This window comes from Patagioenas fasciata, chromosome Z (genome assembly GCF_037038585.1).
Source record: "Patagioenas fasciata isolate bPatFas1 chromosome Z, bPatFas1.hap1, whole genome shotgun sequence".
NCBI lineage: Eukaryota > Metazoa > Chordata > Aves > Columbiformes > Columbidae > Patagioenas > Patagioenas fasciata.
The window spans coordinates 37,366,311-37,393,596 of record NC_092560.1 but is presented as its reverse complement, the minus strand read 5'-3'; the positions used below and the strand labels follow the sequence as shown (position 1 = coordinate 37,393,596).

The following is a 27,286-nucleotide window of genomic DNA, read 5'->3' as shown; positions in this document are numbered from 1 at the left end:
TATTAACTATTATACAAATAAAATAAGCAGGCTAAATTAGCTCAAGCCCTTACCAATTGTGACAGTTTTGTACTTGCCAACCTGAAATTTGGCTACCAGATTAAAAAATAAGACACTTTGTAAAATTACAAATAATTAATTGTTTACTGGAAGCTTATTGGTTCAGCCAGAAAATGCACAACATAACACATGTACATACATTCTTGTATATAACTGCTCATAATTTCCTTCATTATGTATCTCTTTTACCTCTTTCACACTGAGGGCCAGTAAATCCATAGACACATGCACAGCGATTAGGTCCAATACACCGTCCTCCATTCTGGCAGCCATTTTCACAGACAGCTTTAATTAACAAAACAACAACAACAAAGTTTTAAATGTTATAGCAATGACATATATCAAAGATTACCATATGTGATATTCAACTTATTTTTTCCTCTCAACTGTTTCTGGATCTGAAGATCAAACTGATGTCCTACCTATCCATCATTACTAACAATAACAATCATTCAAGTCAAATTCCATTAGCCTCAAATTCCACTAGCACCTGTTTAATGCTAATTGCAAGCAGCTGTTTAATAGTATTCAGCACAGACTTAACAGATGGTTAACTTCAGTACATTTTTAAACAGTTGTGCAGCTCTAGTCACTACTCATAACATCTTACATCCATCACCAAAGTTAGCAGATAAAAACTCAACTGTTTTGAGGGTTTTTTGAGCATAGTAAATTGCACTATTCAGTCACAACAGCAACAAAACTTTCAAAAAGGGAGACCTGGGGAGTTTGAGAGACAGATAATTCAGCTCTCAGAGTTGATACTGCAGGTAGAAGTGATGTTTATGGCAAAGGAAAAGAACTACTAGTTTAACTCATCTTTAAGTACCTTAAAAAACTGTGGTGCCTAAAAGATTCCAACAAGAGATTGTTGTATTTTTGTGGGTTATAAATCCACAGTATATATAGATGGAGAAGGTACTTTACAGTTGTGGGACCTCAGAGCACCGACTCATGCTATTTATCAATGGTGTGAATGAAGAACAAAGCCTCCTGCCAAAGCACTGAAATCTCTTCAATTTGAAAGGAAGACAGTTCTTCAGCAAGGTTGAAAAATACCAGTAAAAGAGTGGTTTAATCAATGCTATCTGTTTTCAGGCTTGTTGTTTCCAGGACATACAGCCTCGTTCAGAATTAGCACACATTACTAATCAATATATTTCACCTTAAAAGACAATCCCACTGTTTTCAAGTGGCTCTGAACAACAGTGAAGAGATTTCAGTCTAGAAGTCTCTAAGGTGCTTTCCTTTGAAGGTCTGCCCAGTTTGAAGGTGGCATTTGTAACATTCTTGAGTACCAACTGAAAAAGAACTTCAGCAATCTAGAGAAGGTAAATTTGTTAAACTGGAAAAAAATGTGCACATGCCTCCTATATCACAATGGGGAACATACACTTATGTGGAAATGTGATAAAGCCTTGCTTCTTACTAAGAGCTATAAAATTGAATTACTTTTTACTGAGAATGCATGTTTTATGCATAAAATGTAGATACTTCTCTGCATGTGTTACATTACTGAGTTAATGGTCAATGACACTTTAGTGAGACCATTAAGTTCAGTAGATTTAAGAGAACTACATTTTACTAAAAAAAATAAGACATATTTACATTTTTCAGACATTTATTTCATACTGTTTCTAGAAGACAAATACTTAATCTTACTTGAAATTTTAAGTATCTTATACACTGAGATCAGTCTCCACAGTTTGTACAGATTTTCTGAATTGCTTTAGAGCTGCTACTTGAAAATTTAATCCTCTTTTCATTTATTCAGTGGAAATATGCCCTGCCTGAGAGCATTCAGGTGTTGACCAAATACTTCAAAATGAGCAGGAAGAGGCCATCAGCTCTTAAATCTGACTGTGACTAGGGTCACATTTTAGGTTTACAATTATTAACTAAAATTTTAGATAATTGTTTTCAGGTAGAAATTAAGCAAGAACAAGACTGCTCTCCAGGATTGCAAAAATTACTAAGACAAAAGGACGTTTTTCCACACTATTAAATCTAACTGTTCTTTGCATAGCTGCCTTCTGTTTGTTTCTGGTTCCTTCACACAACCTCAATTTCTCAGCTGGCCTCAGAATACACTTTGAGTCTTTCTTCATCATTGTAGCCTTAAGTGATTTCTGTTGTTAGCTAAATTTGCACAACGTGTAAACACTGCACTGTGATAGGTAGAGCTGTGCAAATAATTGACTTTCTAGCTTGCCTGCTAAACCAAAAGGGTATCCAAAAGCTCAAACAATATTTCATCTTTTTTTGTAGTTAAGTAGAAAACAGAAAAATGTGTTGTAACTTAGCAGTTTGGTTGTTCTTTTGAGATAGAGAAACTTTGTCAAAGAGAATGAAAAATTAGTGATCATCTGGTTAGAAAAGGAGAATGGAACATATAATGCCATTGTTCCCAAAGGATTTTCAAAACTACTTGGTGAATTCGATCCCTAATTTGAATTTTGAAGAACACAGACACATTTCATGCATTAACTGACTTTCAGCTGCACACCGTACCCCGAAACAACATTAAATTTCTCACTGACATTTCATTATGTTTCAGCATACTGGCTTTCTTTTCATACTTACTTTCTACCTAAAGTGAGAAAGATAACTTGCAGGACTTGGGTGCGTTTAATTTTAGCTGCCACAAAGCAGTTACTCACGCTGCCCACAGTAAGTTCCCACGTAGCCCTTCTGGCACTGGCAGCGGTCATCTGTGCACGTGCCACCGTTCATGCACCTGATGCTGCACTGTTGTGCTGCAGTGGAGAGACACCAGTGTTAAGCAAAAATATCGCATTGGGAAGCAAACATGGATAAAAATAAAGGCACCAGAAACCAGACAGGAGCTTCGTACAATATACGCTATGTATTCAAGTGTACACTCAGGTGTTCTCGTAACCAAAGCCATCCAATCTGTAGCTATTAGTCAGCCTTTGATTTAAAAGCAGCCATGAAGAGCTTCTTTAGAGCTTTCCGTGACTATATTTAGAAACTTATGATTTTTAATTATATTCAAGGTTGTATAATCTTCATTCTTAGGATAATGGACTCAATGAAAGCATTAATACCACACACATTTGTATTTAAACTTGCTCTTCTCTTTAAACACATTTTTTTCCAATTTGTCAGACAGTAAAAGTGCATACATGGTATATCAAACTTTTCAAAAACTAGAGACATACCAAAGCGTATGTCTCTGCAGTAATGACAAGTTATTTTTAAAGGATTTACGCAGTAGCTATTTTTGAGTTGACACCAAAGATAATTACTTAAAATTAAATCTCTAAGAAAAACAAATATGTTAAGTCCTTACTAGATTTTGATCCACAAGTAGGTGATATCTGTCCACTTGCACAAGTACACATGTTAGGACGGGAACAAAATCCATCACCACAGCTATTTCTACAAATGGCTGAGGAAGAAAGCAATTAAAAAGACAGCGATTAACAGTAACCTTAGTCTTAAATGACACACACACACACAAAAAAAAGTGAAAGCTAAAAGGATGTTAATAGCTTCTTTTTAAGAAGAAGAAAACAAAACTACAACAAAATCCCACTCACTTGAATGCTTAGTTCATTAGAACAGTTAATATACACGTAAAAGTAATTTTAAGTTAAATAAAGCAAATAAAATTTTGGTATAATTGGTATCTCTGACAAATTTAAAGAAAAATAGAATTAAATATGGCATATTCAAACACTGGTCTGACCACTGAAACCAGATAATCAATTCTTTCCCTAATTAGAAATACCAGCCCACTACACAAGTTATGTAAAATTATTAAAATTATATGTTTTAGACCACAAGACCTGTAGAAAACTTTACCAAGAATCCAAGATGTGAATGAATATACATAATATAGATCAGAAACAACAATTTATGGTATGGCTTCTCTCCTATAATTGCTATTTTAGAGTCTCTCTTTCTTCTAAGACTATACATCCTTTACACACAGCTGTTTCATGGGAAGTCAATGTGCAAACGCTGGTCTTCACAGATTTTGCATAGTTTCCCTTAGTATAGTTTTCTGTACTCAAATATTTCCACATTGTCATTTAGAAACTAACAAGGAAGCCTGTCCACACCCTACCACCTGTCCACAACATGCATACCATTGTGGTATCCCCTGATGGATCTAAGTTGCATCTTCCCTTCTCACTCACCAGCCAAAAGAGCCCCATTGCACAAAGGAATTACAGAATCAGAAAAGAGTTAAAGGCTAGATCCAGATTCTAAAGGAGATTCAAATGAATACATCCAAATAATCTGCTGCACTGGCAAATGCATCAAAAGGGTACCTGAAACATCAAGAGCCAGTACGGCACAGGAGGACCCCAAAAACATGTATCGCACAAGAGACTGCTTGTAAAACAAAAAACCAAATGAGAATCACAGTTTCTTTGTAAATAACTCTGGAACTTTGAGATAATCAAATAATTTGGAAGCATATCTCCACTGAAGGACTACAAAAGCAACAAATACTTCTGCTAGATAATCTGTCAAGAACACACCAACTACTTTAAAAAAAAGTCTATATACTTTAAAAGGAAAGAAAAACAAAACAAGACAAAAAAACCACAAACAAACAACAAGAACAAAAAACTCCTGGCCACATACATAAAGAAACAAAGCAGAGACAAGACCTTTCCCAGAGTATATGTGCTCCACTTCTGATTTAAAAAAACATGCAGAAATGAGACTCAGCTCCCACAAGGAAGCAAATTATTTTCTTGTCCCACTAGCGAAGTTCAAATACACCCCTCGGTAAATTTACATGCTCCCTTTTATCCCTTCTCCACCAAATCAGCTCTTTACTGATACCGAACATGATCAAACCAGACCAGATTTTGTAAACCAGCTTCCTCTTTGACATACTCCAATGAAGGCCACATTTTCTTTACAAGAGAGGAGTAGACAAAGCCACACTAGATGTCCACTGACACCACCTTTTGGGCATCAAAAAAATGCAACATGCACCATCAACATTCATAATTAAATTCCTTTACAACTGTGCTCTAAACGTAAAAGCATGACGGGTGAAAGAGTTCGCGGGATTTCACCATTTAGCTGAAATTGGAGACACACCATTGACTGACAGGAAATACTTCTTTTATTAGCAGATTCAAAAGTGAGAAACAGGACCCAGACTTAGAGCACTTTTAGAAACACAGTAACAGGACAAAAACAGGGAACAGGGTTTTCCTTATATAGCTGATTAGTTCATCTTTATACAATGTAGCTTAATCTCCTGATTAAGCCATTTAGATCATTTAGATTTTAGACCTGATGTAGACCATTATTATCTGTTAGGAAACAATTTTTTAACAACTGAAATTCCTATAGCTGAAAGCATATTCTAAATATGCTTTCATCAGTACAGTTTATTTTACTTAAAGAAAAAGTAAACACAACCAGACTTTTTTTTTTTTTTTTTAAGATAAAAGATCACTTCTAATCCTAAACCTGTCACAAACCACCAACAACCATCCTCACATTATCAACTAAAAACACCATTAAGATTAGAATCATTTCCTGTTGATCTACCACCGGCTCATTGGTGCCTCTTCATGAAATAATACTTTAAAATAGCCATTTACAATCTGCACTGATTATAATCAACACATCTCCAATAAGAACTTTGCTAGCTTGCTGGTGATCCTGTGCGGGAGACTTTGTCTAGCTACACATCTAACCTGGGAGATCATCAGGTCAACAAACGTTCAGTGCAAGCATAGAAAACTGTGCTCTTAAACCTTCACCACAAATACAAGTAGAACAGCTAGTCTTACAGACTGCCTGGCAAAATCACTCACCCTTCAAACATGTCAGAGAGCTGCAATTAAGTTTCAGTAAGCAAACAGGAGTTAAAGGTGGCTTTTGTGCTGATAAATTAATAGTAAATCAAAGATTATTATGGATGTGAAGAGACTTGAGACCAAGGTGTTTAAGAGGCACTGAGAATCACAATTTAATTTATAAGGATTTTTGAAAGCATCTAAATCAGTGTCTCTCACTGATTTCATTTGAGCTAGATACCCAGCTGAATTCGAAAAACCTAGCAAGTAGGCAGCCTAATTCTATTTTAAAAACCCAAGTTTACATTTAAGTAAGCCAATATCATAAGAGATCATAAATGTGAACTGAAAATGTTGAGAAACCCGCTCTTATTCCACACTGGCATTGATATCAGCATCTTCCTCTGAATGACAGTTAAATTTTGCTTGGAAACACTTGGTCAACTTTAGATAAAAGTCAGTGATACATGGCACAGTTACAAGACATCTTACCAAGGCAAATTTACTTATGTAAAACAAATAGATATGAGGAAGTTGAGAGTCCCAAATCATAAGGCAACAGTCCAAAAGTCACCTTTAAGTTTGGAAGATGTTGGCTTACCACCCATCCCTTCCCTAGTTTAGTCCTGGATGCTGTAGCTTGTTAGGTAAATATTGCAAAGACCTTCATTGCTTACATAAAGGACATTATGTTCCTGAACCTCAGTCCTGAAGTTGGCTACACTTATTAGCTTAAGAGATGGTGACAAGCTAGGATGCATGGAACGGTCTCACATTAAAGAACCATGCGTCTAATAGCGGCTTGTATCTATCAGACAGAAAACACCGTAACTCATTTCCTTTCTAGATAGACAACATTCCCTAACCAGAATATTGAACAAATTTCCCTTATTTTGCCTAATTTTTTTCTGCCAAGCCATGTCAACAGCCACATGTGTCAGCACATTATGTATTATGACCAGACAATAACCTGAGTTTACATGCTTTATAGCTATTAAAACACAACTAAAAATGACAGAATAAGCACCCCAGATGGAAAAAATTTTCCCATTTCATTGTAATTCCATGCCTAACACAGAAGTTTCACAAAACTTCAGATCTGATTTGTATTATTATCAAGATAATTTGAGGGTTTTTTTGTATTTTGGTTTGGGGTTTTGTGTGTGTGTTTGGTTTGTGTGTGTGTGTGCTATGTTTAGTTTGGTTTTTTTTTTTTTTTTTTTTTTTTTTGGTTTTGGTTTGGGGGTTTATTGGTTTTCCTTCTCCTGTTACTCTAGTTGATCATTTGTCTTATGGAAGTATTTTTCCTTTTTTCCTTCCTTGTTGTGTTCTTTAAAAAAAACAACAAAAAACTAAGTGGAGACGTGCCTTTTATGAACACATGAAAGAAACTACAGCAATTTTCCAGTCTTTCAATTACAACAAACGTGGACTTGTAAACCCACGTTTTTTATTATTATTATTTTTAAACATAAAGCAAAAGAGATGAACTCCCTTTTCTCATACTGAATGGAGCAGTAACTCACAGATGAATAATTACTTTTATTATTTCCTCTAGGACAGTAGAAACTTGAAGTCAGACACTTACGAACAATGCACTGGTTTCCTCCAGGGAGTGTTTTCCATCCAGGGCAACAATAAGAATGGAATCTAGAGCCACACACATTTGGCCTGTCACACAGACAAACAAATAAATATATATACAGAAGTATAAACCAGCATAAATAGAATCCAAAGTTTTATGTACGCACAAGGAAAGAAACCAGTGGCATAAAACAAAATGTATAGCAAAGATGTCAACAAAAAATCCTTTCCAGAAGAACAAAATCTTCCTCCACTATAAGGAGTTCCAAGGCACTTTATTTTGTATTATTTCAGCTGGTTAGTATGAAGAGGAGAGACAAACAAGGCACCAACAGGCCACATTCACCTCTGGTGGAACTACTGAGGATATGCAAGGGATGAGTTTGGCTCCGCATTCCTATACAGTCTTAGAGTCTTGCTATAAAAATTGACTTCATGCCGCCAACTGACACAAAACAGAAGCGAGGACTGGTCATAAAGATTAATAAACTTATTCAAATTACCAAGAACTCCCCAAAACACTAGCAATAAAAAAAAAACAAAACAAAACACAATTTTTGCACACTTTCTCACTTTCTCAGAAGCCAGAGACAATATTTAAGTGTCTTAATACTGTAACATGTTTGAATAAAAAGCCCAAAGTGGTACATCTGTTAGTGGTAACATAGCCCCACACACTATCTGTTTTTAATATAGTCGTAATAATTAAAAGACTGTATTTCATAGCTGAGAACAAAATATAGAGTTCAATTAACCACAACTTCTTAGTCATATAAAGAGGCCGGAAGGTGAGATGTACCGAAAACAAAAATGAAGGCCACAGGTTGAGGTGGGGGGTAGCTGCAGGGAGGGGGCTGCACGACGCGGGGTCCGCCCGCCGGGGCTTGGGGCAGCAGAGAAGGGGGTTCAGGCTGCGGAAGGCAGAGGCCCGAGAGCGGCGCGGCGCATCCCTACCCGCGGAGCACGTCCTGCTGTCCTCGCCTGCGGACCCGGCCGGCGGCGGCAGTGCTGCCGGCCCCATCGTGCCGGTACGCGGCAGCAGGGTGGATGCCGCCTGCTCCTCCAGGAGGACGGACAGGCGGTGGCGACTTTTGTTGCCCGGCTGCTCCCTGCGCCCAGAGCGCCAGGCAGCCCAGCCACAGGAAGCAGAGCTGGACCCAGAGCCACCGCCGTCTCCCCATCCTGCTGCTGTCTCGGTGGTAAACGGCGGAGGTGGTGGCGGGCGGGGAGCCGGGAGAGGTGTGTTTGTCCCGCACCGCCGGCAGCGGGCACGGATCCGCTCCTCGTGGGGGAAAGGCTTCAGCCGCGGAAACTCAGTCTTCTCTCCTCCCCAGCCTGCCCTGTCGCCGCAGCCGTCAGCGGGACGCGGGCATACCAAGAGTGAGGTCCACGTTGCATCCCCCCCTCCTCTCACTCCAAAGAGAGGGGGAAAAGAAAAAAAAAAAAAGAAGGAAAAAACAAGAAAAGTTGTGTTGGTTGTAATTTTCTTCCCCCACTCCGAAAAAGAAAATCTAACAGATTCACGTTGAATTTCCCTAGAAAAAATAAGAACTAGATGATCTTTAACAATAGCCTCGTCCAAAGAAGTGTGTAGAGATCGACTGAGAGGAGAGCAAGAACCCTTGTCCAGCGCAAGGGGCGGTTTTACAGCTGGCGGAGATTCGGGGCGGGCCAGGAGGCGGGGCCGGCAAGGAGGCGGGGCCACGGCCTCCCGGCCGGTGCTGACACAGCCCCGGAGAGGTGGGGCGAGCGGCTCCCCGGCGCTGGGCAAGGATGCGGGGTCGGGGTGCGGCTGGCGCTGCCGCCACCGTCACCGCGGGGCTGGGAGGGGTGGACCCGAGCGGGCCGAGGGAAGTGGATCGCGCGTCCTTGCCGCTGCACATGGGGGCTGCGGCGGGGGCCGGGAAGAGGGGGAGTCGTGAGGGAGGAAAGGGAATGGGCGGGCGGCTACGGGGCGGGGTGGGGCGCGGAGCACATGGAGCCTGGGCGGTGCAGGTAGAGTTTGCCCAAAAGGTGATTTTCCCTTTTCCTTCGGTGCCCCCTCCCAAACCTCTGGGAAGTCTACCACTTTTATGTACGCGGTCCCGCATTTGCGGAGGGTCTTGTAAGTAAAACCCCTCCATGGAAGAGCACTCGGGGTTCAAAGGAAAGGTCCAGGTAGAGCCGCAGGATGAGTCACGTCCTGGTGAAGGTTGGGATGGACCTCACCGGGCCTCACAAGGGCTGGGAGGCGGCGCGGGGAGGAGGCGGGAGGGGGGCAGCTGCACCCACCCTGTGAGTGGCCGCGGGGCCCCGCTGGGGCCGGGCGCCGCAGCGCCAGGCAGAGGCGTCTGAAGCTCGTTCCGGTCCCGCGTCGGTCCAGCCGTGTGCGTTGGTATTTTTGTCAGCAAGTTGTCAAATTTCTTCAAATCACTTGGAAAACACCGAGAGCTAAGAGACTTTGGAGTATATTTGCAGTTTCCTTCACGACTAGTTTTTGCTAGTCCACACCTTAAGGTTTTACTTGTTTTGTCCTTGCGTTTCTCTCTACATAAGCATCTTAAAACGAATGCTTGGTTAATTCCACACTTTCTAAGGCCAAACCCATGCATTTACCTAGATGTGGTGGATAGTTAGCCATCAGTAAAAGGCAAACAAAAGCAATGAAGACATGCACCCTGCTCAAAGTCCCAGAGTGCTCCCTGTGGGTCATTCTGATTACAGGACACAATCTGTTTTTGTCATCCAAGATGAATCACTTTAATTACAGCTGTACGATTGAGCACCTCACCATGCATACAGTGACAACCAGGAAATATTTTTTATCTTTTAAAACGAGAATAAATAAATAAATAAATAAACATATAGCAGCTTCTTTTAGATTCATGTGCATATTACTTTTAATTCAGGAATGAGAACCAGGAGCTATGTTTTGTTGTCAAGCCACTGCCTTACTTTGATGGTCCAGTGCCTCTAATAGATGCGCCATTTACAGATCTGGATTCTGGCTGATCAGAAGTTAGTTTTGTTTAAATTTGAAAAGTTGGTAAAAATAATTTTGGGTTGGAAAATCTGAATCTTGAAAGGTAAAACCTTGAGAAATTGAGATAATTATTTAATGAAGGAACTATTTAATGAAGACAACTATGCAGAAGAATTCAGGAACCTCATGGGTATAGGTGAGGTTTGGAGTTTCTTCAAAACAGAAGCTGTTAAAGCTGTCATGTATGAGACAAGCCTAACAAAGCCAGGGAAAGAGAAGGATTCAGTGCCTGTTTGGTTGAATAACTATCTGAAGAAAAATACAAAGAATCAGGAGGGAAGCTACAAAGAATAAAAAAGAAAGAACTGTTCTGAGATAAGCTTAGGGCCTTGGATATCAGGAACCACAGAGATAAAGAAGTAATTCCTAGAAGTTAAATAGAGCTGCATCTTGAAAATGACAACACATTTCTAACCCACTCCTGGGGCTAGAAATCCAGCGGGAGGTGGGGGGAAGTTATGGTTCAAAACAAAGATAGATATATATACTTCTTATTGTGCTGTGTTTTGTTTTGTTTTACTTTGAAACTGTGAAACTGTAGATACTGAGCAGAGGAACAAAAGTGACTGGTCAGCAGCTATCGGTGGTTCATGATTTCTAAGGCTCAGATACCCTGCACTTAAACCAGAAGAGGACTAGGTAGCACCTTTCTAGAATTTTAAAAGGAACTAGCACACAAGACTATAAAGCCTTCGATAGCAAGGAGCCTTAATTCTGATATGATTTTTTTATAAAAGGTCCATGTAAACATGCATACAGATTAAGTACTTATCAACAAAGCTATCTTCGTTAGAAAGGGAAGCATTAGTACTTCTCTATGAGTAAAAGACACTGATCAGACATCATCTAAAATAATTATTATGTTCTGATCATTCATGTTAGAAACAGATGTTGGAATAGCTACACATAAAAGCCACTTGTATGATCAAGGGAAGAAAACCACTGCTAAAGTGTTTGGGTTCTTCAGCTCACACCACTTCTCATAAAAAACAGTGAAGGAAAATATATAGTATAAGAAAAGTATAAAGTGATGATCATTCAAATTAGTGCAATTAGAAGAGTTTATTAGACAAGATGGGAATACAGTTCTGCATTAGAAAAAGTAAAGCCCACAACTATAAGTACTTTTGGGATGAACCTAGATTTATTTAGGAAAGATGTTCTAGGGTTAGTCTCCGAACTTCTAAAGAGTATTTGAATTCAATGAACCCAGAGGCTCCGTCCTATTCTATTCCCTAGCTGTTATAAAATAGAATAGTTTATTTCCCGGAGGATGCCATGACATACTGGCATTGTGTGACTGATGCAGAAGGATGAATTATGTCTATTTTTCTCTAGCCGAACTTCAAGTCTGACCAATTCTGATAAAAATAATTCAAAATGTTATATATAGTGGATGTTCAGGAAACATGTAAGTGTACATTTACATACAGAAAATATGCCCAGAGAAAAACTTGTAATGCAGATCATTTTTGAATTCACACTTTTCCCATGTGGTTGACTTCTTTCCTTCCCAAAAGAGAGCGGGAGTTATTTTTAAGTAAAGGCACTCCTACTATTTTGGCATTTGGAAACAAAGTAAAAATGTGGGCTGTCACTTTGCTAAAGCAGAATGCAATTAAACTAGACTTCTTAGATGTAAATAGTTTCTTTTAGTTCTGAAAATCATGTCTCTCAATGTCCAAATTTATTGTCAGTTTAAACAATTCTCAGCTATTCATTACCCCGAATCATTAAAAGCACCCAATGGTGGATGCCTAGATCAGTACCGGTATTAAAAGTGCAAATGACAAGAGAAACTCAAGCTTAAAAAACCAAACTTTTTTTTTTTCTTTTTCTTTTTCTTTTTTTTTTTTCTTAATGCTGCTATGCAAACTGCTGTCATGTTGTTTTCCTTCCACAGCATCAAGGGGAGTTTAATCTATTGTAAACTGATCCTGTCCTATGGAAAATTTTCCCTTGAAGTTAATGAAAGAGACTACAGGATTGGGTTCAGCTGTTTGCCCAAGGCCATAAGTTGAAAGCGTAAGTCACATAAATTACAATTCATACCTAATATAAAAGGACATACTTGTTTCAAAGGGTTTTTCAGTAGGATAGTTTTGAGATTTGTCATTGGTTTTGCCTTGCTTCATGGCTAAGACACTACTGTAAGAATGATACAATTGTGGACGTGCACACTTGTTCTTCCATACATTTCAGGACCACGGCCCTATCTTTTCAGTATTAAGTGCCAGACACCGGTTTTAGGACCTTAGCATACCGTGGTGTCCTGGTTTTGCCTGGGACAGAGTTAATTTTCTTCCTAGTAGCTGCTGTAGTGCTGTGTTTTGCATTTAGTATGAGAAGAATGTTGATAATTCATTGATGTTTTGTTTGTTGCTAAGCCTTGTTTATACCAAGTCAAGGACATTTCAGCAAGGAGGCTGGAGAGACACAAGAGGCTGGGACTGGGCAGAGCCAGGATAGCTGAGCCCAACTGGCCAAAGGGACTTTCCATACTTTGTGACGCCATGCTCAGCATATGAACTAGGGAAAAGTTAGCTGGGTGATCGCTGCCTGGGAACAGGCTGGGCATCAGTTCAACAAGTGGTAAACAATTGCATTGTACATCACTTGTTTTATGTGTTCTATTTTTTTTTTTTTTCCCCTTTTTGTCTTATTAAACTGTCTTCATCTTAATCCATGAGGTTTACCTTTTTTTTCCCTCCCAATTCTCTCCCCCATTCCATTGCAGGGGTGGGAGAGGAAAAAGTGAATGACTGTGTGTGGTGTGCAGCTTACTGCTGGGTTAAACCACAACAGGTATGGTACGGTCAACAGCTGACATTTCTAAGCACTTGGATATATACAGGTACAGGATGCAGCTTGCTGGTCCTTCCACACAGTTACCCTTGTAGCAAGGGAGGTATCTGAGTGTTTGGCCATACCAAATAAAACAGGAAGCATTCAGGTTTTGGGTATCATGAGTAATACCTCCTGCTTATTCTATGGAAGAAAAAGTGCTTGAATAATGCTTTAAAGATGGTCTGGTTTCATTCTAGATAAAATTTGTTCAAGTGACAAAAATTTGTTGGAAGTGACCAAAATAAACTAAAAATAATCCAGTCATTCAAGAATGCATAAATATTTTGATTTTTCTTTCTCCTTTTCTATTTACATATCAAGTTCCACCTGCATAGCTGACTTGTTCTGTAAAAACAAGATCCTTACTTGTTAAATATCTTTTCAGTATAATTCCAGCATACTTTATTTTGAAAAGAGGGCAAATGCTCTCACCTGACTTCTTACTGCCACCTTTTGACAAGCATTTTTTTAAATGTGGCAGGGCACACTGAGAAGCAGAAAACATTGGAAAATGTTAAATTGTGAAGTTACAAACATGTTGAATGGAATGCCTGTGAAGTGCAGTTTGATCTTTCCTCTTTCTGTTCCACTTTTAATAAGGCAAATTACAAAATACTTACTGATTCTGAGGAGATCCTGGGCTTCCATGTGCTAAATCCTATAGAAAATGGGCCAAAGTGGAACTGAAGCTCTGTAAGAATTGAGGCATTTGAGTGAACTCCTGCCTGTATGCTGTTGATTTGTAAATACCACTGATTTCTGATAAACTGTTTCACTTCAACAAGTCTAACATGTCATCCTTTCTTTCTGACATCTTCCTGTGAATGTTTAGTTGTTGTGTTAAAATAAACATTGTAAACATTGAGGTTTTGGACTTGTCCTGTTAAACCAGTCCTCCTCTTCCTCTGTGAAAAAGCCCTAAACCAACACAACTGGTAAACTTTTTGTTGCTTAGTTTTGTAACTTTTGTATCATTCTTTGCTACATTGTCTCTCTCCTCAGAAGTACATGTTCAGATGTAATGTCTACCTGATTTCATGAGTCTAATTTTGCATTTAACTCATTGCTGTCTCCTCCTTTCTGACCTTTGTTTGTATAAACCTGTTTGAGATTACAGCTGATAGAGATAACTCTAACTACGGAAGCTCACTCTCTCTGACTCTATTCAGCTGTTCTCTCTTCCCCACTGGATCTAGTGCATGCTCCCTAGCTTCACCTTTTCAGTCAGGGCCAAATCTTCGTTTGGTGTCTTTCTCTAATACCTTTACCAGACAAATATTTTAAAAGTATTTCTGGAAAAGACCTTGGAAAGTCATCTGGTTAATCCCTTCTGCTGTAAATCAACAAACAAACAAACGAACAACTCAAAGAAAAAAACACACACACACACACACCCCCCCCGCCAAAAAACCAACACAAGCCTCCAAACCAACCAAACAGCTACAACCTGTATCCTAGAACCTGACCATTTAACCTGTGTCTCAAGTACAGTAATTCTGTAGGGCTGCAGGTGATCTGCTACAGATGCCATTGATCTGCCCCTGAAGTTTCCCAAACATCCGATAGGAATCCTGCTTTCTGCATTTTTAACACATCTTCCCAATTCACTTTTTATTTCCAGCATCTTCTTACATGCTTCATGCTTGAAGAATATCTTTCTGTCCTTTTTTTCTTCTTTTTGTTCTCCTCTGACTAAACCAGTGTATGTCTTTTTTCAGGCTTCCCAGATCTTCAGTTGTTGTTGTCTCAATTTGTTCTACAGAGACAACATCCTTCTTCGAGTGGGGTTCTCTAAGCTCAAGACAGTTCTCTAGCTGACATGGTGCCCAAGCTGATCAGAGAAGAGGGAGTAATTAATTGATTTTACAGCCTAAAATCAATAATGTTTGCAGACTACAGGGTGCTTTTATTTTTCAAAACAGTACTGATGTTATTACTCACTTTAGCTTATAGTATCCTATAAAACTCCAATCTTTTTCTGCAAGAGTGTTACCTAAACAGTGAAAACACAATTTGTTGAGCTACATACTTTTTCCTTTTTTGTTTTTTTGTTTTTTTTTTTTTAACATTTTCATTTTTCTTTTTTCCATTTATCTAATTTATCACACCATTTTAAATTCTAATCCCATCTTTCACTGTAGTTGTACTCCCTCCAGGTTGGCATTAGTCTGCAAATGGAATAAATTTTCAATCATCTGCTCTTTAAAAGAACATATTAAAAAATTATGTGTCTGAGCCTATCTGAAACTGACACATAGTACTTGCCTCCTCTTTGGCAATAAGCTATTGATAACTGATTCAGTATGTTTTCTTTAATCAATTATATATTCACAGAGTAATTTAATCTGGGCTGTGATTTCTTGCTTGTTTTGGAGAATGTCAGTTGAGACTGTTTTGAAGCCATTACTAAAATGAGGTAGACAGTATCTATTTGTTTTTGTTCTATTCATCTGTCCTGTTATCTGACCGTGTCTTCCTTGCTTTTGACAAATCTCACTTGGTTGTTTTCGATGTTTTTGTTTTCACATGGAAACTTGAATTATTTCTTTTCAGCACTATTTGAGGCCAGGAAATTAGATTAGTTGTTTTATCTTATTTTTCCTATCTTTAAATATATGCACTGATTTGTTATATGCTTCTAATTTAGTAGAAAAACAAATAAAAACTAGTAAGCAAAAAGAGAGAAAACTAATTAATTCCAACTCTAAATTTATCCTGAATGAAAAAAAAAAAAAAAGTAAATAGTTATGATCTCTTCCATGTCTGTGCTCATCTGTAAAATTTCAATGCATATAAAGGATATTACAACCATTTAAGAAGAAATTCTGATTCATGTTTTTGACTAATTTATTTATAGTTTCTCTGCAGTTAGAACCTCAGATATTGTCCCTCAACATAAAGTCCCTTACATTTACGACAGATAGAAAAATCATCCCACAGAATTGCAAGTTTATTATTTCTAAAATTCAAAATTACTTTAGCGGTGGTTTCAAAGTAGTGCTTTCAGTGATTATAGGGAAAAAAAAAAAGTATACAATAACTGAGGCTTGTTGAAAAGAAGAAATGAAACCATTAAGTGGAGCTTATAAAATAAGGCAGGAAATACATGAGATTTCAGACAACAATTTGAAAAAAAGCAAAAAAGCTACCACAATACCGTAACACAACATAAGAGTTCCATGCAATTAAACAAAGCAAAACAAAAAAAAATCTTTCAGTGCTAAAAATCTTCAGCTACAGGAATATAGCCTAGTTTTGAATGTCTGATTCTTTAGCTTTATGCTACTTCACCTTTATGATACACACAAAAATGTAAACACAGCAGAATATCTCAGCACATCCTTCCAGGACTGATTTGACTATTTTGTCTGTAAAAGTTCACATTATGAACAAACCAAGTGACTTTAGTTGCTCTTCATACGACTTCCTCTCCAAAGCCTCCATCAACTTTGTATCCCTCTTCTGGACACTCTCCAGTAGCTTTATATCCTTTTTATCTTGTGGCGGCCAGAACTGCACACAGTGCTCCAGGTGAGGCTGCACCAGTGCAGAGCAGTGCAAGTGCACCATGGGTAGCCCTCTTACTGCATGTATGTCTTAAATGAAAGAGGAGGTTGAAGTCATCCTTTCACAGTGCTAAAACACCTCAGTGTCTATATTAAAATGAATCAGGTTAAATAAAACACAGAACACAACAGAGATTCTTGCATATTCTGTTTTGTCTATGAAAAAAAAAACAAACAAACATTTAGATGCTGCAGTACTTCACAGATTACAGGAAGATGTCTGTAGTTATAATTATTTTGATTTGTCTTTGCTGCCTACCCAGGGGAATGTGTAGGTGGAGCACATAGAAGGCCTTAGTTATTCAAGAGAAGTTTCATCTGTCGTTAAGCTCTGGACTGCATGGTTTTAATTATCTAAATACATTAGTAGTTTTATAGATATATGATTTAAAATAGTTGTTCTTTCATAGGTTCCTTTATGCATTATTTTCTGACTCAGCTTCTCTTTAACAAAATCTTTAAAAATAGACGATTCAAGTATCCTTGATCTCACTGAGGTGACATATTCAAATACACATTCCTCTAGCTATTCACCTAAAAGCATGCATAAAATATATTATGCAGTATATGAACATCTCCACAGTTCATTCACTGAGACAGTTTTCTTTGTTCAAAGCAGTGGTGAAGTTCTAGGAGTTGCTGCTACAAGCACGTAAGTTTTGCACCACAAATTAGGAATTTGAAAAACTAGAGATCATGTTTAACGTAATCTGTACTACATTTCAATGCTTCCACATGTCCACATGAAGATAAAGTTTGACTAAAGACCACAAGGACAAACTGAGAGAGTATTTAATAGTTGCAGCCTAGTGTCAGTTCACCTGAATTGCACCATTTATGTAAATGATGCAATTTTGTACTGACTGCTGTTCTGGCTGCATCAATATTTCAACCCTATGTTCTCTCTCTTTTTTAATTAAATCTCACTTCATCTATGGAGTCATGAAAGTAAAGCAATCTTGACAGCAGTGTTTGTTTTGTGTTCTTCCTATCTGATGGATGTGAATTAAGATTTTTTTGCATACTAGAACCAAGCTTTATTTTTATGAAATTAAAATAGGTTTATGGAATATAAATACGGGTAGACTTTGATCCATTTCACGCTGTAAGATACATGCGTGTGTTCAGTTGCCAAATTACCGTCGTGGCTGTTCCTTTATATGGACACATATCTATGAAATACAGAGCTGGTAATTTTCACTCAACTACAAATTAAAATGCATGCCAAATATATGTATGGCTCAAATCAGCATGATCTTGATATATAAAACTCTGATCATTATTCAGGAGATTTTTAAAAAGGTCTATGCTCCAAACAAATGGAGAAATAAATGTCTATTATATGTTACATTATAAAACTCTAATATATAATATTATGTAGAATATTATATATATATATATATATATATATATGTTGCCATTATGGAATGCTTAAAAAATCTGTGATGACATGACATATACTAAGAGCAATTCAAACTTTGTATTAACTTACTTCAGCAGCATTATGCCAGCATATTGTAATTAGGCCATGTTACATACAGCATGGCTTTTGTAAAGACTAATGAAAGGAAAACAGAATAGGTCATACATCAGTGCAAATTCCATAAGAAAACTGGCAGCCAGCAGAAAAGTTTGTAATGTGGTTTTCCAATAAGAAGGATTTTTCTGAGTATACTGATGGTCTCAAATCCAGCTGTAATGCCTGCAAATATTGGTTCGGTATATAGCCTGCTACACAGTCTCTTAAATGGATATCTGAAGATAAAAGTGCTTAACAATACTATGAAACTGTCTGCTTTTATTTTTATTTTCTTAAAAATATCATTGTAGTCTTTTTAAATATTAGACCCTAAGGTACAATCAGTCCTGATATTTTTATTAAGTAAAACAAATCCGTACTCAAGATTATAGACTCTAGATTTGCAGTCACATGAATATGAATGTATTGGGGAAAGAAGCCATGGTAATTCCATACAGATGTACTGTTGCATTCCTGTAAATTTTCAGACTGAAAAGGAAATGCTAGTTACACCCCTTTCCCCTTCAGCCTACAGTAGAACATTTCACAGATTGCATATGTTTTTTTCATTCAGAGAAAAATAGTCATACATCTTTTTGACCAGATCCTCTGTTTTTAACTTGCCGTTGACATTTTAAAATTGAAAACCTGTGCTTGCTAATTCAAGCATCATATCTATGATAGATATATTTTTTAACAATCTAGGATACCTAACCTTTGGGCCTTGGATTTTTTTTCAACATGCATATACAGAAACATGAACAGCTTTATTCTCTTCGATATTTTACTTGCCTAGAAAGAAAGCATGTTTATATTTTTGGATATGTGGAAACACACTTTTTTTTTTTTTAATATATGTAAGATGTAATTTTTTTTTAGAAAGACTTAGTATCAACTTCCCAGTTACAGCTAGGAAAACTGAACAAAGGAAATGTGATAATACTTACCATAGCCTAGAAAGTACAGAATAAAAGCAGAAGACAATAGAACACACAGAATAAGAGCAAAGACTTGTAAGACTAACATGACAGAGCTTTTCAGACCAGCAGTTAAAACCAAGAGGTGTTCTCCACTGATTTCCATTGGCACAGAACTTAAAGAGACTTTCCATAGTGGAAAATATATGTGAATGTGACATTAGAAAACATCCAATATCCATCTTCCCAGCCTGAGAAAATTTGTAGAAGCAGCTAGAGATGTAATGACTAGAGTAAAAACAGAAGGGCAGAATATGCTGTCTTGGGTGAAGCCTTTATACAATTTACAGACTTAAGAGTCACCTTTGAACATCACGATCCAGTTTTAAAAGAAGACAGATTTCCAAATGGTTTATTTGTTCAAAACATTCATCCTTCTGTGCTGCATACAGGATCTGGCCAGTGACAGCTATGCTTCAACAACTGGTAATGTGATTCCAGTTTGTAGACAGTGTAGCAAAACTTATCTTAAATCACTGCTCAAGAGACTCATGAAGGTCTCTTGCCAAACAGAAGTGGTCTTAATGAACAGTCAAATAAAATTAGTACTTGAACACATGAGGATAATTCAGGCCACTTAGAATGTGTTTGGGATCAGGATGGACACCAGCTCATGAGCAGATGGTCTTTGTCATCATAGTCTAATTCACTGCTTTATAAAATACCCTTTTGTTATGTTACAACTCATTCATAAAAGAAGCAAATTATTTGACATTTCTTTAAAAGAATTTCCATGCTTTTCTACAAGCTTGCACTCATGGTCACTAAGATACCTTGGAAGGAAGGAAGGAAGGGAGGAAGGGGAGGAGGGAAAGTATAAATATATTTAATAAACTACATAGAACATTTCTGAGCTAGCTTATTTCATAGAAAATGAATCCACAAAGACTTTCATAACAAAGTATGACCTCTTTGCTTGTAAATTAGACAACCACTTTAACCACAACCCAGTAAACATGTCCTGTGTTTCTCAGTTTCCCTCAGAGGTGCAAATGATGGGAATATAGAAGCTTTTCACTACACCAGCTGTAACTGTTGCCTAACCTTATGTGGTCAGATCAAATGAGCAACCTAAAAATTTCTAGGCTACGTTAATCTCTTGAGGCAATATTTCATGGAAAACTGTTCTATGACATTGCAAAACAAATACAGTTATTTTTCATATTTCTCTTGTAGAAAGCAAAATTCATTGATATTGTAAAGGTCATCTTGATGTATTGTTCAGACCATGACACAGAGTCTTATCTATTATATCGCATCTCAGCTGTGATTCCAACACTGGTCTGAACTACAGGGTACTCCTGAGATGCTGTGCCTTTCATTCATATCATCCAAGCTGATTTAACTCAGAATACCGGACAAAGGAAACTGATGAGAATCATCTTGCTGGGGCTAGTCAATACAGCATAAATATGCAGGGTGTAATGATCAGGGAATACCCGCTTTGCCTCAGTTCCGCACTGATAACATCAGGTTTTCTTGTGCAAAAGTAGAGCCCCAAGCAACAGGCAGTACAAGCTGCATAGGCTATGCAAGCAGCATAACTGGCTTCCAGTATCACAGAATTGCTGGATGGCTGAGGTTGGAAGGGACTTCAGGAGATCATGTAGTCCAAACTCAACCTGGCAGGTTCACCAAAAGCAGATTGCACAGGAATGCATCCAGGTGGGTTTTGAATATCTCCAGAGAAGGAAACTCAACAACCTCTCTGGGCGGCCTGTTCCAGTACTCTGTCACCCTCAAAGTAAAGGAGTTTCTCCTCATATTCAGATGAAACCTCCTGTGCTTCGGTCTGTGCCCGTTGCCCTTCATCCTGTTGTTGGGCATCACTGAAAAGAGTCTGGTCCCATCCTCTTGACATCCACCTTTGAGATATTTAGGCATTGATAAGATCCCCTCTCAGCTTTCTCTGCTCCAGGTTGAACAGGCCCAGCTCTCTCAGTCTCTCCTCACAAGAAAGATGCCCTAGGCACCTAATAATCTTCGTAGCCCACCGTTGGACTCCTTCCAGTAATTCCTTGTCCTTCTTAAACTGGGGAGCCCAGAACTGAATGCTCTACTCCAGATGCAGCCTCACCAGGGCAGAGTAGAGGGAGAGGATAACCTCCCTTGATCTGCTGGTCACACTTGTCCTAGTGCACCCCAGGTGCATTGGCTTTCTTGATTTGAAATACAACTTTAGCAGATGATGTCAAGTATCTACCTCTTCAGTTTTTGTTTGAGTGACCAATACCTCATCACTGCATATTGTCTAAGTGATTTCCACCCTTCAAGGACAGTCCTCCTATTTCTCACGTCTCTAACGCTGTCAGGACTTTTCTAATTACTGATGAAGTCTAATTTTCCTCTTGTTAGCTCTAGCTTTTGCCAAAAATGTTTTCTCTTAAATATCAGATTCATATTCCGTATTGCCCATTTCATCTGTATTTCTGTCTAGGTCTTTTGAAGGGTGTTGGAGGGAGAAGACTTACCCTGGCTTAGCAGCAGAATTTTACATAAACCTAGATTAAAATCTAGAGAGCAGCAAAAGCAAGGCAAAACCCAAACCAATCCAGCAACAACACCTCCCCGTGCCAACAGCCCCCCAGCATCCCTCAACCCACAGATAGCAGCTTCCCAAGATTTCTAATACCTACTTCACCCCTCCCATGTGTTTAGATTTTTCTTGTTAGTTTCCTTTAATGTGATTTCAAGGCTTGTCATTCCTCACCACAGGTGGGCTAACAATGAGGGAATAATTCTGTCATTTGCGAGGTTCTTTCTTACTGTTTACAGTTATAGAAGATAATTATCAAAGACTATCAGAATCATGCAAAAAATCATAATCTTACTGCTGTTAGATCTAATAAAACCTACAGAAGAAACTGTGGTAGCCGACACTAACAAAGCACCGAGCTTTGCCTATGATGCTCCCATGTGTTATATATGTATAGAACGCACACGGTCTCCTAAAACTCTTAAAAATTTATTTTTTGTAAATCCAGAGTGACTTGAGGGAGACATTCAAACAGCGGTGCAAAGGTCCTCCTCTTTCTGTTTCTTATTGCGTTTTCTTGGAGACATCCCAGAAGGTCCTACACACTTTGCTTTCAGCCTCAGTGGTAGGACTGAAGCAGCTGTTGACAATCTTGGCTGAAAATGGGAGTGGGGGAAAGAGGGTGAGGAGGGAGTTGCCTTCTCAGAGTGAAGCCTGCCATTGAATGGCCTCAGCTAAGCCCGATCACCTGGAAGAATTTATTTCTTGTCCAACAGTGTTTTAGCAGGTGTTTTCATGCTGGTGCAGACTGCTTGCACTGTATTTGCATGCATTTTAAATAATTTTATGTTATTTCCCTTACTGCATTTCTGTATGTCAGTCTCACTTCTCCTGTGCTTTCTGAAACCTCTTCACAATGACATAATCTTCAGGAGTACTGCCACCTGTCTACCTTCTTCTTCCTCAGCTTTTTAATTGGATAACACCCATCTGGACCTCAGTATTTATTGGTTGTGAGTCATTGCAATTCATTTACCACTTCTGTTTTACTGACCTCAGAATCATCCAAGGTAGGGAGCACACAGCCAGTTGAGGTAAGATTTTTTTTGCTGTCTTCTGCTTCTGGTAACTGAATTCAGAAACTATTAATGCGTCCTAGATAAAGATAAACTTCTATCTAGATAAAAATTCTACAAAGAGATATGTCTACACAGTGGTGAATCCCACATCTTTGGTTTTGCTCAAGACAGTTAACTGTATGGGTGTGAGGAGGAGAGGGTCGTTTTAGTAGTAGTTTTCAGTAGCAAAAGGTTACTTGTTTCATGAAATTAAACTTACATACATTTGTAATGTTCTTAATCTACTTAAGTGTAAAAAACACTGATAGTTTGACTTATCACCTCCTTTAGAGAGATAGGCTTCTGTTACCTTGGTATTTCTGTTCTCTAGAATCCTGGAATATGTTTCTTTTGAGGGTCAGCCAGCTAAAGATGTGAAGAAATAGAGTTAAAATATGAGAGACCGAATTTTTGTAAGTAGTTTAGAGCGACAACTAGGAATGCAGCATTATGGTGTCAGCCAGGATGGTGTTGAGCGCCTTCGTTTCCCGTGCCAATGCTATCCTCCGCTGAGCTGTGCACTGAGGGGTGCAATCTTGTATCGTAGCTGATCTAAAAATGTATGTGTTTAGAGTCAGCTGTGTCAACTGCACCACTCAAGTTGGCATCAGCTGCAGATCTGCTGAGGGTGCGCTCGATCCCGCTGTCTGTGTCATTGATGAAGATACTAAACGGTACGGGTCCCGGTATGGATCTCTGAGGGACACCACTTATCACCGGTGTCCATGCAGACATTGAGCCGTTGACCGGTACTCTCTGAGTTTCTTATCCACTGAACGGTTCACCCATCACATCCATACCTCAAGAGCAGGATGTTGTGGGGGCCGTGTCAAAGGGTCGTCAGAAATCCAGACAGACGACATCTGTGGCCCTTCCTCTGTCCACTGGTGTAGTAACTCCCTCACAGAAGTCCACTATGTTGGTCAGGCAGGACTTCCCCTTGGTGCAGCCATGCTGGCTGTCTCAAATCACGTCCCTGTTCTCCCTGTGCCTTAGCATAGCTTCTAGGAGGATCTGTTCCATGATCTTTCCAGCCACAGAGGTGAGGCTGACAGGTTGGTAGTTCCTGGGCTCCTCCTCTCTACCCTTTCTAAAAATGGGTGCAGTGTTTCCCTTTTTCTAGTCCCCGGGACTTCACCTGACGGTCATTACTTCTCAAATGTCATGGAGGGTGGCTTGGCGAGTACATCAGCCAGTTCCCTTGGGAGTCTGGGATGGATCTCATCAAGTCCCATAGACTTATGTATGGTCAGGTTCCTCAAGCGGTCATGAAGCTGATCTTCACTTGCAGTGGGAGGGGCTTTGCTCCCCCACTCGCTGTCTTGCAAGTTCTTCCACTTGAGAAGTGTGGATATATTACCGTACAGTCCCATCCTATTCACTTATGGTATCAAAAAAATTTTAACTGTGACTGTAAAGGGTCAAGATGACAGATCTGGAGATTGTAGCTCTTCCTTAAGCCCTTGCAAAGGTAAAACTCAGCACAAATTACTGTTAGCTAGCCAGCTCATACGATACCCTTGTTCTAAGGAGTACAATTCTGATAGTAAGAAAGTAACTCTGTTCCCTCCAAAAAGCAGAGAATTAACAGTGGTAACAAATATTAACAAAAGGGGAAAAATAGATAGTAGGTGATTTATTCCTTCTGTCAAAGGAGAATTGCACCTTACTAAGTATTTTTTGATACTTACGGGAGTTTAGTTTTCGTGTCCAGATTGTTTGGTATTTCCACTAAGACTGCGGACCTGAGTGTGTATTAATGCCAGTTTTCTGCATGCTGTGAGCAGTGGAGTAGGACAGATTACAACATGGAAAAAGCATGACATCAAAGTCCCAGCAGGGAAGAATGTGTTAGGCACCACATGGCACAAATGCAGTTTGCCCCCTCGCACACACATACAGAGTTTTGACACAGATGATATGACCGGCTTGGGTTTTCTGTGAGTTCTACAAATTGTAGTCAGACCTCACACTCTCTGCACTACAGAATCAACTTTAAATCCTGATAAGCAAGCATCCTGTGTACTAAGTTCAGCCTACCAAGGTGTACAGCATTCATTATGTCCTGGGAGACAAAGAGCTGGCACACAGTTACGGCAAGATGGGAAACAGGTAAATTTAGTCTTTGTTTGAGAGAACATTACTAGAGTATTCTTCAGGGTTGTTGATAGCTTGCTCTTCCTGTAAGAAGCAGGAGTATCTGGGAAGTCTAAACCCCTTAAAAGGCATTTTGCTTACACCAACCTCTAAGACGACAGTTGTCTCCGGCACAACTCATTATCTCCACTTGAGAGACAGGTAGCATGGAAAGTGACACATTCACTCCATTTTCATTGGGACTAAAAAGCATCTGCTAGTAGTACTATAGTGAATATGTTTCATCCTTCCTAATGATGTCAAACGCTGCAACGGGCTTCCTCGAAAGGTGGTCGATACCTGACAGCGTTTCAGAAGCATTTGAACAATGCCCTTAGTAATAGACTCTCCCTCTCTTCTCCCTTTTTTCTCTCTCTCCTCTCCCCACCCTGCGACTTGCAAGTTTATGAGGTTTGGAGTGTTGAATGAGGACTTGGTGCTGGTGCTGTGCTCGGGGAGTTGTTCTTGCAGCTCTCAGTGCCCAACCCCAGAGACACTGGAGGATTTTCCCCGGCCCTGCCAGGTTCAGGCAGCCGGGGCACCCAGGAGACAGCTCGCAGCAGCAGCAGCAGTGAGCTGGGCAGGGACACCTCACCCTGGGGAGCTGGGAGGGTTTCCTTCTGGAGGCACCTGGGCATTTCTACCACCCCTTCCTGGGCCAGCCGACGACTGCGGCTTCTCTTCTTTTTCCAGCACGTCATCAGTTGATGCAGCACCGGTGCGAGGGAGCGGCTCCACATCCCCAGCTCCCCCCAGCCCACCGCAACAAGTGGACAGCATGGCCATGGAGCTGGAAGACCGCTGTCCCATCTGCCTGGACAGCTGGGACAAGGTTGCCTGTGTGACGCCATGCCTCCACCAATTCTGCTTCACATGTATCCTGCAGTGGGCAGAGACTAAGCCCGAGTGCCCGCTCTGCAAGGGGAGGATCGTCTTCATCAGGCATTCACTGTGGGAAGATGAAAGGCTCATCCAAGCCCCCATCTCTCCACCTCCAGCATCATCAGTCATTGGCGACCAGGCAGAAGGAGCTCCTGGCCATCCAGCTGCACCCAGCCCAGCAGCAGCACAACCACAGCCTGTGGAAATGATGCCTGTTGCCTCCCAAGAATGGTCTCCCATGCCTGGCCTAGCCCTCTCTAACAGCCCTGAAGGAAACAACGTGGGCAGCAGGCCCAGCACCTTAGCAGCTGTCCTGCTTTGGCATCCCAGCAACCCTCCCTTTGCCCTGCTTGCTCTCCTCTGGGAGGAGCAAGAGCCCCAGGAGGAGGCTGCGCCAGGTCCATCTTCTCCCAGCCGGGGCAGGAACGCTCCCCTGGGGGAGCCACGGCGAGCCCCGAAGAGGAAGGCCGGCAGCCCTGAGGGCTCTTCTCCAGCCCCCAAGAGGCCACCCCACCAGCAGCACTAGAATGGCCCAGGCTCTGTCAAAACCAGGGTGGGCCAGCAGCTGGGTTTGTGCCAGCCAGCAAGGGCTCCTGGCACTCTAGGCGTGATTGTCAGACAGTGCAAGACAATAAAGTCCTGAAAACTGCAAAGTGTGTCTGGGTGTTACTAACAGTTCGGGTGGCGTTGCTGTCCCCACCTGCACTGCTTCCTCCCCCTTTTCCTGGCCTATGCCCACTGTTTCCTGAGTGGTCAAACACTGATCAGGCTTCCTAGAGGGTCAGCTGGGCCAATGCCCCAAGCCTGTCAGTGTTTCAGAGGCATTTATTTGGAAAATGCCCTTAATAACAGGCTTTAACTTCTGGTCAGCCCTGGACTGGTCAGGCAGTTGGATCAGAAAATTACCAAAGGCCTCGGCCATAGCATATCATATGTGCGAGATGTTACTCCACATTTACCCACAAAATTCTGAATGAAAAGGAAAGCAGACATTAAATGAGGGAATTACATCCCAGTATTTCTAAACCAAGGCACGTGCAATCAGTCAGATTGCTAGTATTTTAATCGAAAGTCTCAATGTTTTCAATACTAATAAAGCGTCTGCAGATAATTTTAAATTTCCATCCATATTTTTAAAGGGAAAAAATCTGAATGAAAATACTGTTCCTGGGATGCATCTATGCTTTGGAACGACTGATCACACAAAACACGTCAATCCTTTAAAATCCACAGTTCCTTACAATGTTTCTATTTGGCCTGAGAAAGAAAATATTTTGAAGATTTACAATTTTATATGAGTA

The 27,286-nt window shown here is 39.9% G+C and overlaps 1 protein-coding gene and 1 long non-coding RNA gene across 4 annotated transcripts in view; one reads left to right on the top strand and one right to left on the bottom strand.

Moving 5' to 3' along the window:
* The window catches only part of FBN2 (fibrillin 2), a 161,252-nt gene extending 152,181 nt beyond the window's left edge, over nt 1–9,071 (bottom strand). For all 3 annotated transcript variants that reach the window (XM_065860700.2, XM_071802823.1, XM_071802824.1), the window contains exons 1-5: nt 8,397–9,071; nt 7,447–7,529; nt 3,374–3,472; nt 2,721–2,816; nt 250–345 (exon numbers count right to left, since the gene is read on the bottom strand). In XM_065860700.2, the coding sequence (XP_065716772.1) occupies nt 250–345; nt 2,721–2,816; nt 3,374–3,472; nt 7,447–7,529; nt 8,397–8,623 (601 nt within the window). In that variant the 5' untranslated portion in view covers nt 8,624–9,071. The remainder of the gene's footprint in view (nt 1–249; nt 346–2,720; nt 2,817–3,373; nt 3,473–7,446; nt 7,530–8,396) is intronic.
* A 331-nt stretch (nt 9,072–9,402) lies between these two features.
* LOC139826546 (uncharacterized) lies at nt 9,403–26,281 on the top strand. Its single transcript, XR_011736690.1, has 3 exons — nt 9,403–9,455; nt 12,368–12,489; nt 25,797–26,281. It is a non-coding gene; the product is annotated as an uncharacterized lncRNA (long non-coding RNA).
* Nucleotides 26,282–27,286: the final 1,005 nt, after the last annotated feature.